Here is a 14754-nt window from a genome sequence, read left to right as displayed (position 1 = left end):
TCAGCTTTGGCTGAGGCACAGGTGTCCATAATGCAATGTCTGAAGAGCATGGAAGAGGTAGCCTGGGTGGTTGCCCAAAACCTCCCTTCAGGAAAGGTCTGTAGAAAGGGAAGCAGAGGTTGATGTGTCCTGGCTACATAACCCCTTGAAAAAGGCAGAGAAGCTGCGTCTAATGTGTCAGGGAAATGCATGTGTTTACCCACCTATCAATTTTAGTTCCTGAGGCCTTTCTCCTGATGGATGATGAAGAAAGGATCAGAACACTTGGAAACAGGATGGATCCTTGAGGGATCTCACGGTATAAATGCCACAGACCCAGCAGCAGTCCCACGGATTGCTTTCTGGAATCAGTCAACAGCAGAACCACGGTGACACGGTGCCCCCCCCCACCCACCCAGCCTCTCCAGAAGGATACCACGGTCAATGGCATTGAAGACTGCTGTGAAAGGTGCAGGAGCATCAACTCCTCCTGTCACTGTCCCAATGAAGATTGTAAGTCATGGTGACGACTAAAGCATTGTTGAAATGGCCTTTATTTTAGCACACCACCTCAGTGTTGGCTGATCTACTGGTATCAGGAGAATGAACTCTGAGCCAAAAAGATTTTTCAGGCAATACCCAGGCTGAGGGTACAGATATTGGACCTCTTCACCTCACCTGCGAACAGCAAGTTCTCCATGCTATTTCATATCTACATGAAACTGCTTGAACAGATCATCAGAGGATTTGGAGTAAGACGCTACGAACATGCAGATGGCATTCACCTCTTCTTCCGAACAGTGGAGTCAGGTGGAACTCCTGAACAGATGCCTCAAGACAATAATGGGATGGACGAGGGCCAATAAACCAAAGCTCAATCCAGACAAAACTGGGGTACAGTTGGCCAACAGAGAATCTGATCGAGGACAGTGGTGGCACTTCACATATGGAATGCCCTTGCCCTTGGGGCTCCTATAATATGTCTATTATTTTCTTGTAGGCACCAGGCAAAAAATAATTGTTCAACAAGAGTTTTTAATTAAGGGGGTGATTTTATTTTTTTTAAAGCATCGTTTTACAGCCTGTTTTTAGCCTAAGAAATGCATTTTAAGCTGTCAAATGTTTTGTGCTCTGGATGTATTTCTGAATGTTAGGTTTTCAAGTTGCCTGAGGAGGTGGCATAAAAATTCTCCAAAAAATAAATAAATGGCACTCCAGTCAATGCAGTAGAACAACTTCCTGTTGGAGAGACCAGGGCCTAGTCTTTCCTGGCAGTTGACATGTGCCTTTGCCCTGGTGTTGTCTGTTAGTATGAGGATGCACTGTCTCTCTATCTAGTGCCTGAAGGAATGGAGGGCTAGAGTGACTGCCCTCAATTACACTCAATTTCAACTCTGATCAGCTTCAGTCTGTGACCACCTGGGGGGCTGAGATCAGTAAGAGCCCTACCCAGCTAAGCCAGCACCCTCTGATGATTTCAATTGGGAATGGATACTTGAATGGCCTGCCCAGTTGAAGGTTCTGAATTTGGAGCCACCAACAGAGAGTATGATGACTCTCTGGAGGTACACGTACTGATGATTTGGTATCTTTGGGATATACTACTTTGAAATGTAAGACATATCCAATCAAGAGGCCAGGAGATCTAGCTGGGCCCATGACACTCTGCTGATGCATGCAATCATGAGATTCTGGATCTTTCAAGAGTCATACCACACACCATGGCCTTCTGGTGTATTTGCAGGATAGCATCTTGTATCCTGTCAGGCAGAAGGTAACAATTTGACTGCTTTGATTTAATGCAACTGCCCTGACATATTAATGGCTATGGCTTGAGATGAGACAATTCTTGCTTGTAGTTGAGTAGGAACACATGCGTCCGTGAGTACAACACACAGGCATAAGAACACCCTTGACTGGGAGGAGGGCACAGGTCACCTAGTATGGGTAAATATGAATTCAGTGAAGGTGAAATTGTGTGACTAAGGACAACTATGACCTTTACGCAGACTTATGGGGTTGAGGAGAGTCTGCAACTACTGCTGCAACCAATTATATCAGAACCTGAGGCATTATTTATGCTGTTGATGGATGGAATGCAAATATTCCAGTGGGATGATAAAGCCAAGGAAGTCCATCTTATGCACAGTTTCCAAGGTCTCCACTCTGAATTTCCTCTTCCCCACTAGGCACTGTTAGAGTTAGGATCACCCTCAGTCTAATCTGCATTTTTCTTGGGCATGACAAAATAGGTACCCTAGCATCTTTGCCTCTCAAGAACCTGCTCTATTGCTTTAGTGTCAAGATAGTGAGGAAAAGTTTGCAATGTTTCTCTGGTGTCCTGGAGTGTGGAAAGGTCATGAAGCTATCAAGAAAGTTGTGAAATAGGTCATTCTTGTCATCATGCTTAATTGCTTGAGCATTCGCCCCCCCCCCCCCAACCACACACACTGGGGGTTGGATGACATGCTTGAAGGGCTTCTGTTCAGTTCTATGGGACACAGTCTGGGGTCAGGAGAATGTTGCCTTGTTTTACGAGGGCTTTAAGGACTTGGCTGTCTCTCAGGTCCCTAGCCTTGAACATGGACATGAAGGGGTAAAAAGGAGAAAGCCCCTGCCCATCCATTTTACTTTCATCCATCTTGGCTTTGGATGGCACAGCTATCTGGTTGGTCTTTGGTCTTGGTGCAGCATCTGTAAAAACCCTCCACCAAAAGGGAATGAAACAGATGTTCACCTTGGAAGCATTAGCCGTGTTTTTTAGCCAAAGGTTCCTCCTTATAAGAATGATGAGAGCCACAGATTGTGCAGTGTATTGCATGTTATTAACGCTGAAATCTGCAATGAAGGCAGCAGCTTTGGAGAACAGATTACATCAGTCTGGAGGAGTCAGGATAAAAGACTTAAAGCAGCTGCTCCGCTCACAAAATCATTGCTCAAAAGAGAAAGTTAGCTATGCAGGCTCTACCACTCAAGGCATCAGCATCGCCAATCTTACACAAGGCAAGGTGCATTTATTTAGAGCATTCTAACCTCCTTTTCCCCAGAATCAGACAGCCAAGGTGACAACAGCAAAAACAATACTCAACTAAAAATCTAACAGATCTAGCGATAAACAAAACCAATAAGGTGTCTCCTTTTATCTCCCTGTACCATAAGGTTACAGATTAGGGCTCCTGACACAGGGGAGGCCACTGGAGAACCCACCAGAGTCCACAGCTTTGCAGAGTGGTGGTGTAACGTTCTGGTTCCCAGTGTGGTGCCATGATTCAGCAATGTCTCCTCGTGGCCACTTTCTTCTTTCCCAAAGCAAACAGTAGATCCTGGCTGTCCTACATCTCTCTGGAGTAGTGGTTCTTAATAAGGCATCGAGGAGGCCTCACCTCAGTCATTCAGTATTTTCCTCACAGGGAAGATAAGTGGCTTGGAATCTCCCAGTATTTGATGACTGGACCCGGACCACATGGCAGCTATTTGGTAGTAGCTATGCCCCCCTCCCATAGCAGCTGCCTGGTGCTGGCACCCACTCAATGTTCTCACACTTCCAGAAGTGCCCTCAAGCTCAGCAAGGCAGGAGATCCCTGACTCAGTAGATTCTGGCTGGCTAGAGTGGATTACTTCCTCAAAGAATACCAGGTAAGGAATAACTGGGGATGGGGGAGAAGACTTAGGAAATCACTCTAGGCTTGGCAGTGGGCTCCTGAGTCTTTCTCGCATGCATCAGAAAGTCGGAAGACCCGAGACCACTTTAGCTAGGAACAGAAGAAAAAGTTACAAATGGAAAAGTCTATTAGTGGGATTGTCTGAAACTTGAAATTCATCCCCTGATCATTCTCATTCTCTGTCAGAGTTGGGTTTTTTGTTAAGGTGGTGGGTGGTTCCCTGCTTGAATCAGAGGAATGCAGAACCACCATGGTGTTGCCTTGTTGCACTGGCACCCTTTGATGTGGGGCAGGGAAGGTTATGGATGTCCCCTACATGAGGACAGGACAGTGACCTATATAGGCAACACACCCCTTTCCGCTGGCTATGACCTGTCTCTCTGAGGAAATCCAATCTAGACTGTCAGACTAGAAAACCTCCACCTGGTTGGTTTATATGTCCTCCTCCTACATCAAAAGGGAGGGGTGATTCTATTCCACTTCCACTAGCACTTTCACCTTCGGTCTGAGATGATGTCTTCCACTATTGCCTCTTTAACCCAGGCAGAGAATCCAGGTGAAACAAGGCTCCATCCAAGTTATTTGGTGGAGGCCTCTCCACACACACACCCAGGGCAGAGTGGTGGTGGTGTTTACATAATTAACAGGGTATGTGCCTTTACTGGATGGCCTTCCTGCCTCCACAGGATTGGAATGGGCAGGGGCTACTTATTGCAACTACCATGTTTCCCCGAAAATAAGACACTGTCTTATATTTATTTTTTCTCAAGAAGACACACTAGGGCTTATACCACAAATGCATAGAAATCCTGCTAGGGCTTATTTTTGGGGTAGGTCTTATTTTCAGGGAAACAGGGTATGTGACACCCAGCATGTTTCGTGGCTGGAGACTCTGCTGCTTCAGCAACACATTTAGTCACTGATTCAGTGGTGTGTTCAGCTCAGGGGGGAAGGGCAAAACCACCAAGCAGTATTTCAAGAGTCTTGGAAAACTGGGACTTCTTGGCAATGCCATTTGAGGACATAAAACGGCACCAGCACCAAACCATCAAACTGCAATGGAGGCCTTTCAGACAATTGTGTCCCAAAGTGACTTACACTGATCAGAGACAGGTCCTACCCACAGGCTTACAAGCCAATACGCACAAGGTAACTTGAGTGGATGGGAAAGACAGAGGAGGGACACCCCTTTGACAGAGTTTTATCTTTTGCTGGCGCTGGCCCTTGGATGGAGATGAATCTAAGCTCTGCCTCCTTGACACTGGCCAGTGACAGAGGTCAGAAAGCCCTTCCCCTCTTTTCTGCAGCCTTCGCTCCAAACCTGCTAGCTCTATTACAGCTCTAGTGAAGATGGCACTACAAGGGCACCATCAATAGGGATGAAAGACCCTTGATCAGTCTTTGAATGCCCACAGGTTTCTGCTCACCCTACCATAATGTCACACAGCATGAAAAACCTGCTGCAAAGGGCAGCAATCATTACGTGCTGCAGGCTTCTACAGGAAATGTCATACTATTTGTTGCAGACAACATAGGTCATTAATTTCACCCAATGGAAATTCTGTATCAGTAATTGCACCTGCTTTTTTTAAAAAAACCCTGCAATTCCTCTTTGCATTGCAACAGCTGAGATAACCTGAAATTGAATTACTGCCACAAATGTTATGTTGCTTAAGGGCGTAATCCACCTTAATTCTCCGACAGGACGGCAGACTATAAATTAAATAAAATAGAGTAACTATCAAGCAAATTTGACTTTGTTAACAACCAATGACTCTGAATGGAACATACATTTACTACATAAGGCTTCACGGCTGGTCTGGAGAGATGTGGTAAAGTGCATCAAGGGACAAGTAGTGGTAAGGCTCTCTGGTTAGTGGCTTCAAACGTGGCATAAATTTGAAAGAAAGCTGGTTATTTATCCTTGAATGCTTAATCAAGTACACTCTCTTTCTCTGCCACTTGATAGTATGGTTCACTTCAACAAATTAAACAAGCGGTCCACATACAACAGCTCTGCGGGTGCCCGCTTAATGGTTTTTCTCTCACAGGATTCAAGCTAGTTTCTTCCCTGATCTTTCACAGAATACGAGGCTCATGAGACTTCTGAAGAAAAGTGACAGAAACATGACCAAGTTACAAGACACTGTAAGGGCTTTTACTCAACGCCCAGCTGTCCAGATATAAATGCAACACGGCAAAACTTGCTAAAGACTAGAATGTACCACAAGTGAGCAACGTGTGGATGGTGGATAGTCAAGAGGGACTAGAGCAGTAGTATTCTGTGGATCGTGGAGAGCTGCCTTCACAATTCCCATCTACCAAAAGAGCCACATGCCACCCAAAACATGCCAAACAGGACCAAACAGAATGTTCTTACATTCTGACAGTGGTTGGCTATTACATGGAGCCAAATTATACGAGCCACTCGGTGTCCCCCATTGGGGAGAAGACAGTACAAATAAATGTCTTAATGAGACATGATGGCATAAAAGGTGCACTAGCAAGCAGAATGGGGGAGGGTACAGTTGGGACAAACCAAGTCCCAGCAGTGCAGCCAGCATCTCGGCCAAATGAGTATGCAGTTCTGGGAAGCAGTGATGGCATTCTCCTGTAACACCGGCCTCAGCAGTGTTGCGACTGCCTTGGTTACCTGGGTGCCAAGCAGAATGGCCTAGTGTCCCACCCTTGGCATGCATGCCAGGGGGTTTGCCTACCATGGTATTCTTTCTGGACTGACTGAGCTAGGTATGACGGCACCGCCCTCAAGCAGTGCCAGATCTATTTGGTTGATTCTTTTCATAAGGTAGTACAAGGGAACAGCTGCTCGACTCCATGGCACCTCTGTTACACCGAAACCAATACTGTCAGGGGATCTGGAGTGAAGTACTGTATGTGTGCTGATGATAAGCAACTTTATTTCTTCTCAGTCAGGTTATGTTACATGTCATGAAGTATTACATGGGAACAATGATGGCCTGACCAATAAACCGAAGCTCAATCCAGACAGAACTGAAGTGCTATTGAGACCGTAATTAGTTGGGGGTTAAGGATCATCCTGATCTACTTGCACTCCCTCTTAAAGAAACAATTTCCTAATGTGGAGCTGCTATTAGATCGGTGTTCAGATTTCCACAGTATCTTTTGCCCAACTTTGGCTGGTGTGCCAGCTACTGGCCTTTCCCTGAGAAGCAAGATCAGGTCCCAGTTATTCATACGCCAGTAATATTCATTCAGAGGCTTGGGAGCCACCTGTGGCTCTTCTGAGCACTGTTTCTCAATGTGGCACCTGCTGTTCCACAAAAAGAGGAAAGGCCACTTGGCAGCTGACCAGATGGTTTGCAACTTGTAACAGTTGCTGCTGTAGGGATTGGAGCTCTGAGCCTCCCAGAGCTCCAGACCTTGTGCCAAGGATGGAAGTACAGGGCATGTAAAGGAGAAAAGGTAGAGTAGGGAAGCCCTTTTCCTCATTTAGATGCACAAGGCCTGGCTAATATTCAACGGTTGTGGGGCAGAGACAACCGGACAGCCACAGAGGTAATTAGAAAGCTTCAGCTAACCACATTACTTTATGCGTATACTTGGTGGGGCTCTTTTAATTGATAGTAACTAACTACATCCATGGCTTTCTGCAAAGTGAGAACTATTCCTCTAGGTAAAGATAAAGGTTTCCCTTGATCGAAAGCCAGTCGAATCCGACTCTAGGGTTGCAGTGCTCATCTCCATTTCCAAGCCGAAGAGCCAGCGCTGTCCAAAGACGTTTCCGTGGTCATGTGGCCGGCATGACTAAATGCCAAAGCGCATGGAACGCTGTTACCTTCCCACCGAAGCGGTACCTATTTATCTACTTGCAATTTCTTGCTTTCGAACTGCTAGGTTGGCAGGAGCTGGAACCAGAGACAGGAGCTCACTCCGTCATGCGGCACTTGGGTCTCGAACTGCTGAACTACCGACCTTCCAGCCTGCAGTTGCTGTAATGAGGTCTACATGGAACTGCCTATTAGAGTGTCCCAAAAATGCTGGTCAGTATATTTGAAGCCATGGGACCAGGATATTTAAACAAACGATCCCATATTAGCCTATTCACTACGATCAACATCAGAGATCTTGCTTTGTAAGCCCTCACCATTCTCATGCAAAGGGTGGCAAACAGATACACATCTTTCTCTCTGGGGGATTCCAAATGATCAGATTTTCTCCCCAACCCCTCACACTCAAAATCAGAAATGTTCACCTTCAGGTGAGAACTCTTTTATTTAATCACTGAAATGATTATTTTTAATGTTTTTATTTGCTGTTTTGGACTACTCATTCTCACTTGTGAGTCAATCCAGCCCATGAAATAGTGAATCTATACAAAAGTTTTCAACAAATAGATGAATAATGAGGTAAGCTATGGAATGTTATTTGTGCAATCGTATTTTTGGCCCATGCGTTTTTGGGCTGCAATATTATGCAGATTTTGTTTCTACTGATGTTTAAACCAATAGCTTTAAAAATGAAGAATCTTCTGCAAGACCAGTCCATCTTCTCTGCCAACTAGTTATTAGTTACTTGTTACTATACAAGGAAGAACAGTGAAATTCGTAGCAGTAAAAAAGAATTGACTGAGATTTTATAGGGGTAGGCAGCAACTTCAAAATAAGCCAGACAGCCAACGCCATCGACTCCTGGGTATCATTATGTGCAAATGCACTTACAAAGCACTAATCAGAAATTACACTAAGGGACACCTTAATGCAGGGGTCCCCGACATGGCGCCTGTGGAAACCATGGGGGCTCACCAAACTTTTCTGGTGCCCACCAAGTGTTTTGAGGAAGTAGGTGGGGCCAGGTAGGTTCTTTGACACAGCAAGGCCCCTGGACTGACTATTGGAGATTTGATTGGCCGTGCAGATTTTGTAAAATGTTCCTTTGGTGGCAGCTGCCGCCACAGGACAAGGATCTTCACTGTGTGGCTGAAAGTTAAGCTGTGGCAATCGTTTCTGTGGCTGACTCCATCTTGTCATGTCAAAATTCCAAATGTGCCCTCAGGGTCAAAAGGTTGGGAACCCCTGCCTTAATGAATGGCGCTAAAGATCAGCTTCACGGGTAAGTGGTGAGCATTAGGGATGGGGTCTTTCCGTCGTGCCACCTCGACTGCCCAACTCTCTGCACAACTGTTTGTCTGACACCAAGTCTATTCAGCTTAAGATGCCAGGCAAAAAAACCCCACCCTGTTTATTTTCTATGGTTATCTGTGTATCACCCACATTCTGTTTGTTCTGATCTCACAGGGCTTATCGCCAGGCCAAAATAAAACGTTCCTGGATTTTAAAAACTGCTTGAAATTACTGCTTTGGCTGACGGGCTGTTCGTTTTATTATGCAACTCTGACTGGCTCAATTGTTCTTAATTGGAAGTGGCGTAGACAGCAATGCCGAGACTATGGAACCTAAAGCTTTTAAACGTTTTAAAAATGGGAACGCTTGTGGGCCCTGCAATAGACCTCTGAATTACCACTGGAGAGTCTTCTGAAAGCAACTCACTGCAAACGCAAAGCAATACTGCCAAGTCATGCTGCCTGAGACTGCTGAGTACAGGTGGTTCCTGGAATATGATCATCAAGAGTCAGGAGGACGGATCAGAGCCAATTTCCCACCCACCTTACCCCAGGCTATTCAGACTACTTTTTTATTCCTCCACCTTTAAGGCCTAAGAGTGTTTCCAGTTTAAATGCAACAAGTACGTAACTGTGCAAAACACAATAAATATTACAACAAGTACTGTACCTTTCTTTGTAGCAAGTAACTAACTGATCAAATAAAATATTCCTAGTAAGAAAGTGACAATAAGGATAGTCACAATGATGACTACAGAAAGTATGCTTTCTACAAAGAATTCTATTGCTTGTAAGACATTAACATGATTGTGGAAGAGATATATTCACTTAGATGTGAAATAAACTCTGCACACACTGCCAAACAGATCTACTCGCACAGGGACATCAGTATCAATGTTAATACTGGACTAGATGACCCTGGAGGTCCCTTCAAACTCTATGATTCTATGAATACAGCTACGAAATTATATACCTTTCTTCAAAAACAAAACTCAGATGATGTTTCACCTTTACTTTTTGCTAGAGGTCATAACTTAGAATTATGCACTATACACCCAAATGTACTTAACTCAACCCATTATACCTAACACCATTCCATGAGAAAATATCAGCACTCACCAATTTTAAAAAATAAAATCTGAACTTATTTTGGCCATAGTACATTTTGAATTGTACACAACTCCCAGTCCTAGCTTGAACTGAAGCATGCATTCTGCTATTTCACACTACTTTTGGCTTATCCTTCTGTTTTAATTATCTCGATACAGAATCACATACAAAAGAAGAGTGAAAAAACACAAAGCAGGGGAAGAGTCCCAGGAGGGGATGGAGAAAATCTTCCTGAGCATTTCTGTTTCGTAAATACTTTTCTTGCCATTCGCCTGAATTTAAGCTGTTTTCTAGCCAGACTGCAAGTAGAGACGCCTTAACAGATTGCCTAATTTATCAGGGCATCAGATTTTATGAGGCAAAGACCATTGTGTCAGATGCACGAAGTGTTACACTCAGTGGCTGATCTCAGAGGGAGTTCTGGCTCTCTCATAAGCTTGTCCCACAATAAATGGTTGAGTCTTTTAGGGGGACACAAGACTTACTTTGGGTTAAGACTAACATGGCTTCCCACCCCACTCCCAAAGAGCAGACAATGCAGTTAAGAGCCCACCCATTACACTGATAAGTATCAAAGTCATATGCCTTCCCCTGTTTCATCCAGTACACCCCAGTAGTAAACCTACATTTTATAATAGAAAACCTTGGATTCGCCAGTGTTGGCTGCTGGAATGAGGTGTTTGTCCAGTACATCCAGGATGTCACAACAGATTAGTTTCAATTCAGTCTCAACCTTGGGGGGGAGGAATGGCAAATTCAAAAACTTTTAACACAAAAAAACCATATTGCTTATTACATTGACAACCATTAGGTGAAGTGGAAAACTAGCCACCTTCCAAATTCAGCTCATACTCTGCATGGGCATCCTTGACTATTTGGACGGCAGTTGCTTCCTCACCCCAACTGTGAATAAGAATACACCCCTCATGACTTCCCTCTACCTGCTCCTCATGTATCTGCCTTTCAGCTCTGTGACCAGCAGAGTTCCCTCTAAGCTTAGTATAAGCTAGCTCACAGTTTTTTTTAGCCTCCAGCTCACACATTTTTGTCTTGGCTCAGGAAGGATGGCGCCAGAGCAAATTAATTTATACAGCAGCCAAATCGCTTGCTCACAACTTTCATGCCAGTCGCTCACAAAGTAGAATTTTTGCTCACAAGACTCCACAGCTTAGAGGGAGCATTGGTGACCAGCCAATTTTGCTTGAACTATAACACACACACACCCGACCCATGCTACAAAATGAGACGCTGGACTTCATTGCCCACTGGTTCACCCTGGAGGCCAGGTCAAGGAATATGGTGGCTCAGTTCTACCCTTCTTGTTTCTCCTTACTAACAGCAGCAGGTAAATCATTGACTGGGCTGCTCCTTTCCAAGTGTGATTCACCCCCGCCCCACAAGCTTCTGGTAGTTAGAGATGTGAAGGCCGGGGGGGGGGGGGGGGGGAAGGAGAGATTAGGAAAACCGAAGGGACAGTCTTTCTCTGAAGACTTTGTTCAATTTTCCTGAAGGAAACCTGGAATTTTTTGAGAGGACTGAAAGAAATCCATACAAAATATTTTCTCTTTCAGAATGAGTGAAATTCTTCAAACAAGGTTTTGCCCACTTCAGAGGAATAGTTTCATGTAAGACTATCACAGCATTAGGCAATCCTGTATACATTGTAGACAGACAGTATTAACAAAGATATATTTATTTGTTAAATCTGATTCATTTTGTCCACAGTATGCCAATCCATTATTATTCAATGTTTTCAAGTTTAATAATACCCAAATATGCTGATAGGCTCATTGTGACTCACCCCATTGTATGTCCAACATTTGACATTTTGTTTACATTAATCCCAACTTCCATTTTTTTCCTACCTTTCAGAGGGTAAAAAAATAAGACGTGCTAAGGTAGCATAGAGTGCAGCAGTTTGCAGCTGTCTCCCTCTCTTTAGTGCTGGGTATATTCACAGTTTTACTTGAATAAATTAAAGCAGTTACCGTATTCTTTTACATTTCATAAATATACCAGATAGTAGTTTCAGATACTTCGTTATGGATGAGGAACAGGGGTCATTTCGTAGAAAAAGAGCTAGGGGAACTCATTAGCATAACTCATTAGCATATGCCACACCCCCTGACATCAGGGGCCCGGCGGTGGACCTGCAAGGCCAGCGGGAGTGCGAGGAAGCCCCGCGAAGGCCCTCCCTGGCCCCAGGCAGGCAGGGGTGGGGAGAGGCGGGGAGGAAACAACTTACCCTCCCTCTTCTCCTGCCTCCTCCTGGCTGAATGAGGGCTGGAAGCGGGGGGGGGGGGCGGAAGCGGGGGGCAGGGCTTCGTCATGTGCCCCGCCCCCCTGCACCTCACCCGGGGGAACTGTGTTCCCCCGCGTTCCCCCCCGAAATGACCTCTGATGAGGAACTTTATGTTATCAAATCAGTAAAGTAAGTTAAAGTTTCAGGGGAAAGTAAGCACAGCATACATTTTACATTTTCTCAAAATTTCAGTTTTCTCAAAAGATGCCCTCCTGTAGCTTCAAAATTTCTAGAAACTGTATTTCTCTGCTAGTAGCAGAATGCTTCACACAGTCTAGAGATATCAATGGACCTTCTCAAGACCCTTCTGAGCCCAAGATGGGTGATTATTTCATAATTCAGCACCAGAGAGATGGGGGCAAGGCAGCTTAGCAACGCTTTATGCCTGGGTACAATCTTTATCATGTGCCACACATAGCTTAAAACATACAAGGCTGTCTACTTTTGCCAGTTTTTCTGGCAACCCTTCAACAGTAGCAAGGCCACAGGGGAAAAAAAACAGGCCTTCCCATTACATGTGGATCCACAGAGCTAATTGATATTTGTATTGGTTTTTAACTGGTGTAGTAGTTTGGAGGCCAATTGCGGGATGAAAAATTGGGGTAAACATCTACATTATCTTCACTTTATTTTACTGACAGAATAACTCGCTGAGCCCAAGCAACAGACGTTAAATTGCTCTGAGTTCAGAAACCAGTTCCAACCTCAAAAATCCATTCTTCTGTATGTTACAGGAACACATTAAACTGCCTTATACCGAATCAGACCTCAGTCCATCAAAGTCAATATTGTCTACTCAGACTGGTAGTGGCTCTCCCAAGGTCTCAGGTGGGAGGTCTTTCCCATCACCTACTGCAAGATCTTTTAATTAGGGATACTGAGATAGTCTACCACTGACCCACATCCCCTTCAATGATCCCTTCTACTTCTGGATTCCCAGAAAACTCATCCCAAATGTCTTAACAAGTTTGTGTCGAATGGTGATACTTTTCGATGTTGAGAAGACACTCAAAATGTCCTGTTTTGTCCAGTGCAAGTTTTGTCCAACTTCAAAATGTTCACTGCACACTCAAAATGCTTTCTGTTTTATTTTTTCCTACCTCTCAGATGGAAGGAATTAAGATGTGTGCACTGATATAGGGCACACAAGTTTACAGTTCTCTCCCCCTCTGTTATAATGGGCATATATGTCACTTGCAGAAAACGAACAGTGCAATCTGAAGCAGAGTACTAAAGTCTATTCACCTGCACATAACCCCACGGAAGCGTTTTTAGGTTTGCTCTGTTACAGAGTTAAGGTAAAGGTTTCGCTTGCTTGAAAGCCAGTCGAATCTGACTCTAGGGGGCAGTGCTCATCTCCGTTTCAAAGACAAAGAGCCAGCGCTGTCCAAGGACATTTCCATGGTCATGTTGCCAGCATGACTAAACACCAAGGCACATGGAACGCTGTTCCCTTCCCACCAAAGCGGTACCTTGCAATTTCTTGCTTTCAAACTGCTAGGTTGGCAGGTGCTGGAGCCAGAGATGGGAGCTCACTCTGTCACGTGGCACTCGGGTCTCGGTCCACAGCTCAGCGTCTTAACCTCTGTGGCCCGACTTACAGAGTTACTCCAGTCTAAATCCACAGACTTAGACTGGAGTAACTTTGCATCTGAGCAAAACTGTGTAATTTTAATTCCATTAATATTCCAATTGGTACAATTTTATATGCTTACAAATTATGTTATGGCTCAACAAATCCTAGGCTGCAAGTCATCACGGTGCCTAGAATTTCCATTGTAGAGCCTAGGTTGTTCTTTTTTAATTATGTTTTCGTTTGCAAGCTGCCTTGAGAAGGTTCCTCTGGAGAGGCAGCTTTAATGTTTTTCTAAATTTTCTAAAATAATTTTTGGTAGCATCTCCCAGACAACCTCAGTGGAAGTACAAAGGGCTGTATCCAACCAATTTTTCCAACTGGTCAAAAAGGGAGGAAGGGTTCCCAAAAGGTACATTTGGGAGCACAGGACCTGCATGGATAAATGGCATACAGAACATGCTCTGAGCTATACTGCAGGTGGAAACAAAGAGAATATGGCACATTGAGAATGAAATCATACATACCGTATATAACTCATACTTCAAATAACCTCAGATTAATTTTGAAAACCCCAAATGTTGCCTATGGGTCCTCCCATGGACACTTTTTGCTCTAACAAAAGTAAATCCTTGTGAATTTGATCTCCAGTGTGCTATGGGTTCAATAGTTCTATATCATGATGCAACCTGGATTCCAGGCAAAGCACCTAACATCTTCTGTTCCTAAAAATCTGGCGGCTATCTCATACTGAAAGCTCATCAGCTATGTAAACAGCAGAGAAGTTTCACCATCAGGGTTGGTTTTACCCTGAAATCAATTGAATTTTAGGTGGCCACAGCCTCAAACAACCCAGTTGCTTTATTGCAGAGATGAAGAGGAAGTGCGCCCTTGAGGCCTAAGACGTAAAAGGTGAACTGAGGAAACCTACAGCTCCCCCCAAATCTATGGTCAAAACCTCCATCTACGACCTCATTCCTGCCTCAAGTTTACTCCTACCTAAACATGTGAAAGCCTGGGGGGGGGG

The 14754-nt window shown here is 44.5% G+C and overlaps 1 protein-coding gene across 2 annotated transcripts in view; it reads right to left on the bottom strand.

The window, feature by feature from the left end:
* YWHAE (tyrosine 3-monooxygenase/tryptophan 5-monooxygenase activation protein, epsilon) overlaps positions 1-14754 on the bottom strand; it is a 29985-nt gene that overhangs the window by 9959 nt on the left and 5272 nt on the right. For both annotated transcript variants that reach the window (XM_015421900.1, XM_015421899.1), the window contains exon 3: positions 10479-10585. In XM_015421900.1, coding sequence (XP_015277386.1) covers positions 10479-10585 — 107 coding nt within the window. The remainder of the gene's footprint in view (positions 1-10478; positions 10586-14754) is intronic.

This window comes from Gekko japonicus, unplaced genomic scaffold, assembly GCF_001447785.1.
Source record: "Gekko japonicus isolate JY-2015 unplaced genomic scaffold, Gekko_japonicus_V1.1 scaffold21, whole genome shotgun sequence".
Classification (NCBI taxonomy): domain Eukaryota; kingdom Metazoa; phylum Chordata; class Lepidosauria; order Squamata; family Gekkonidae; genus Gekko; species Gekko japonicus.
Note: the sequence above shows the minus strand (reverse complement) of the source record. Positions and strands in the feature narration are given on the sequence as shown.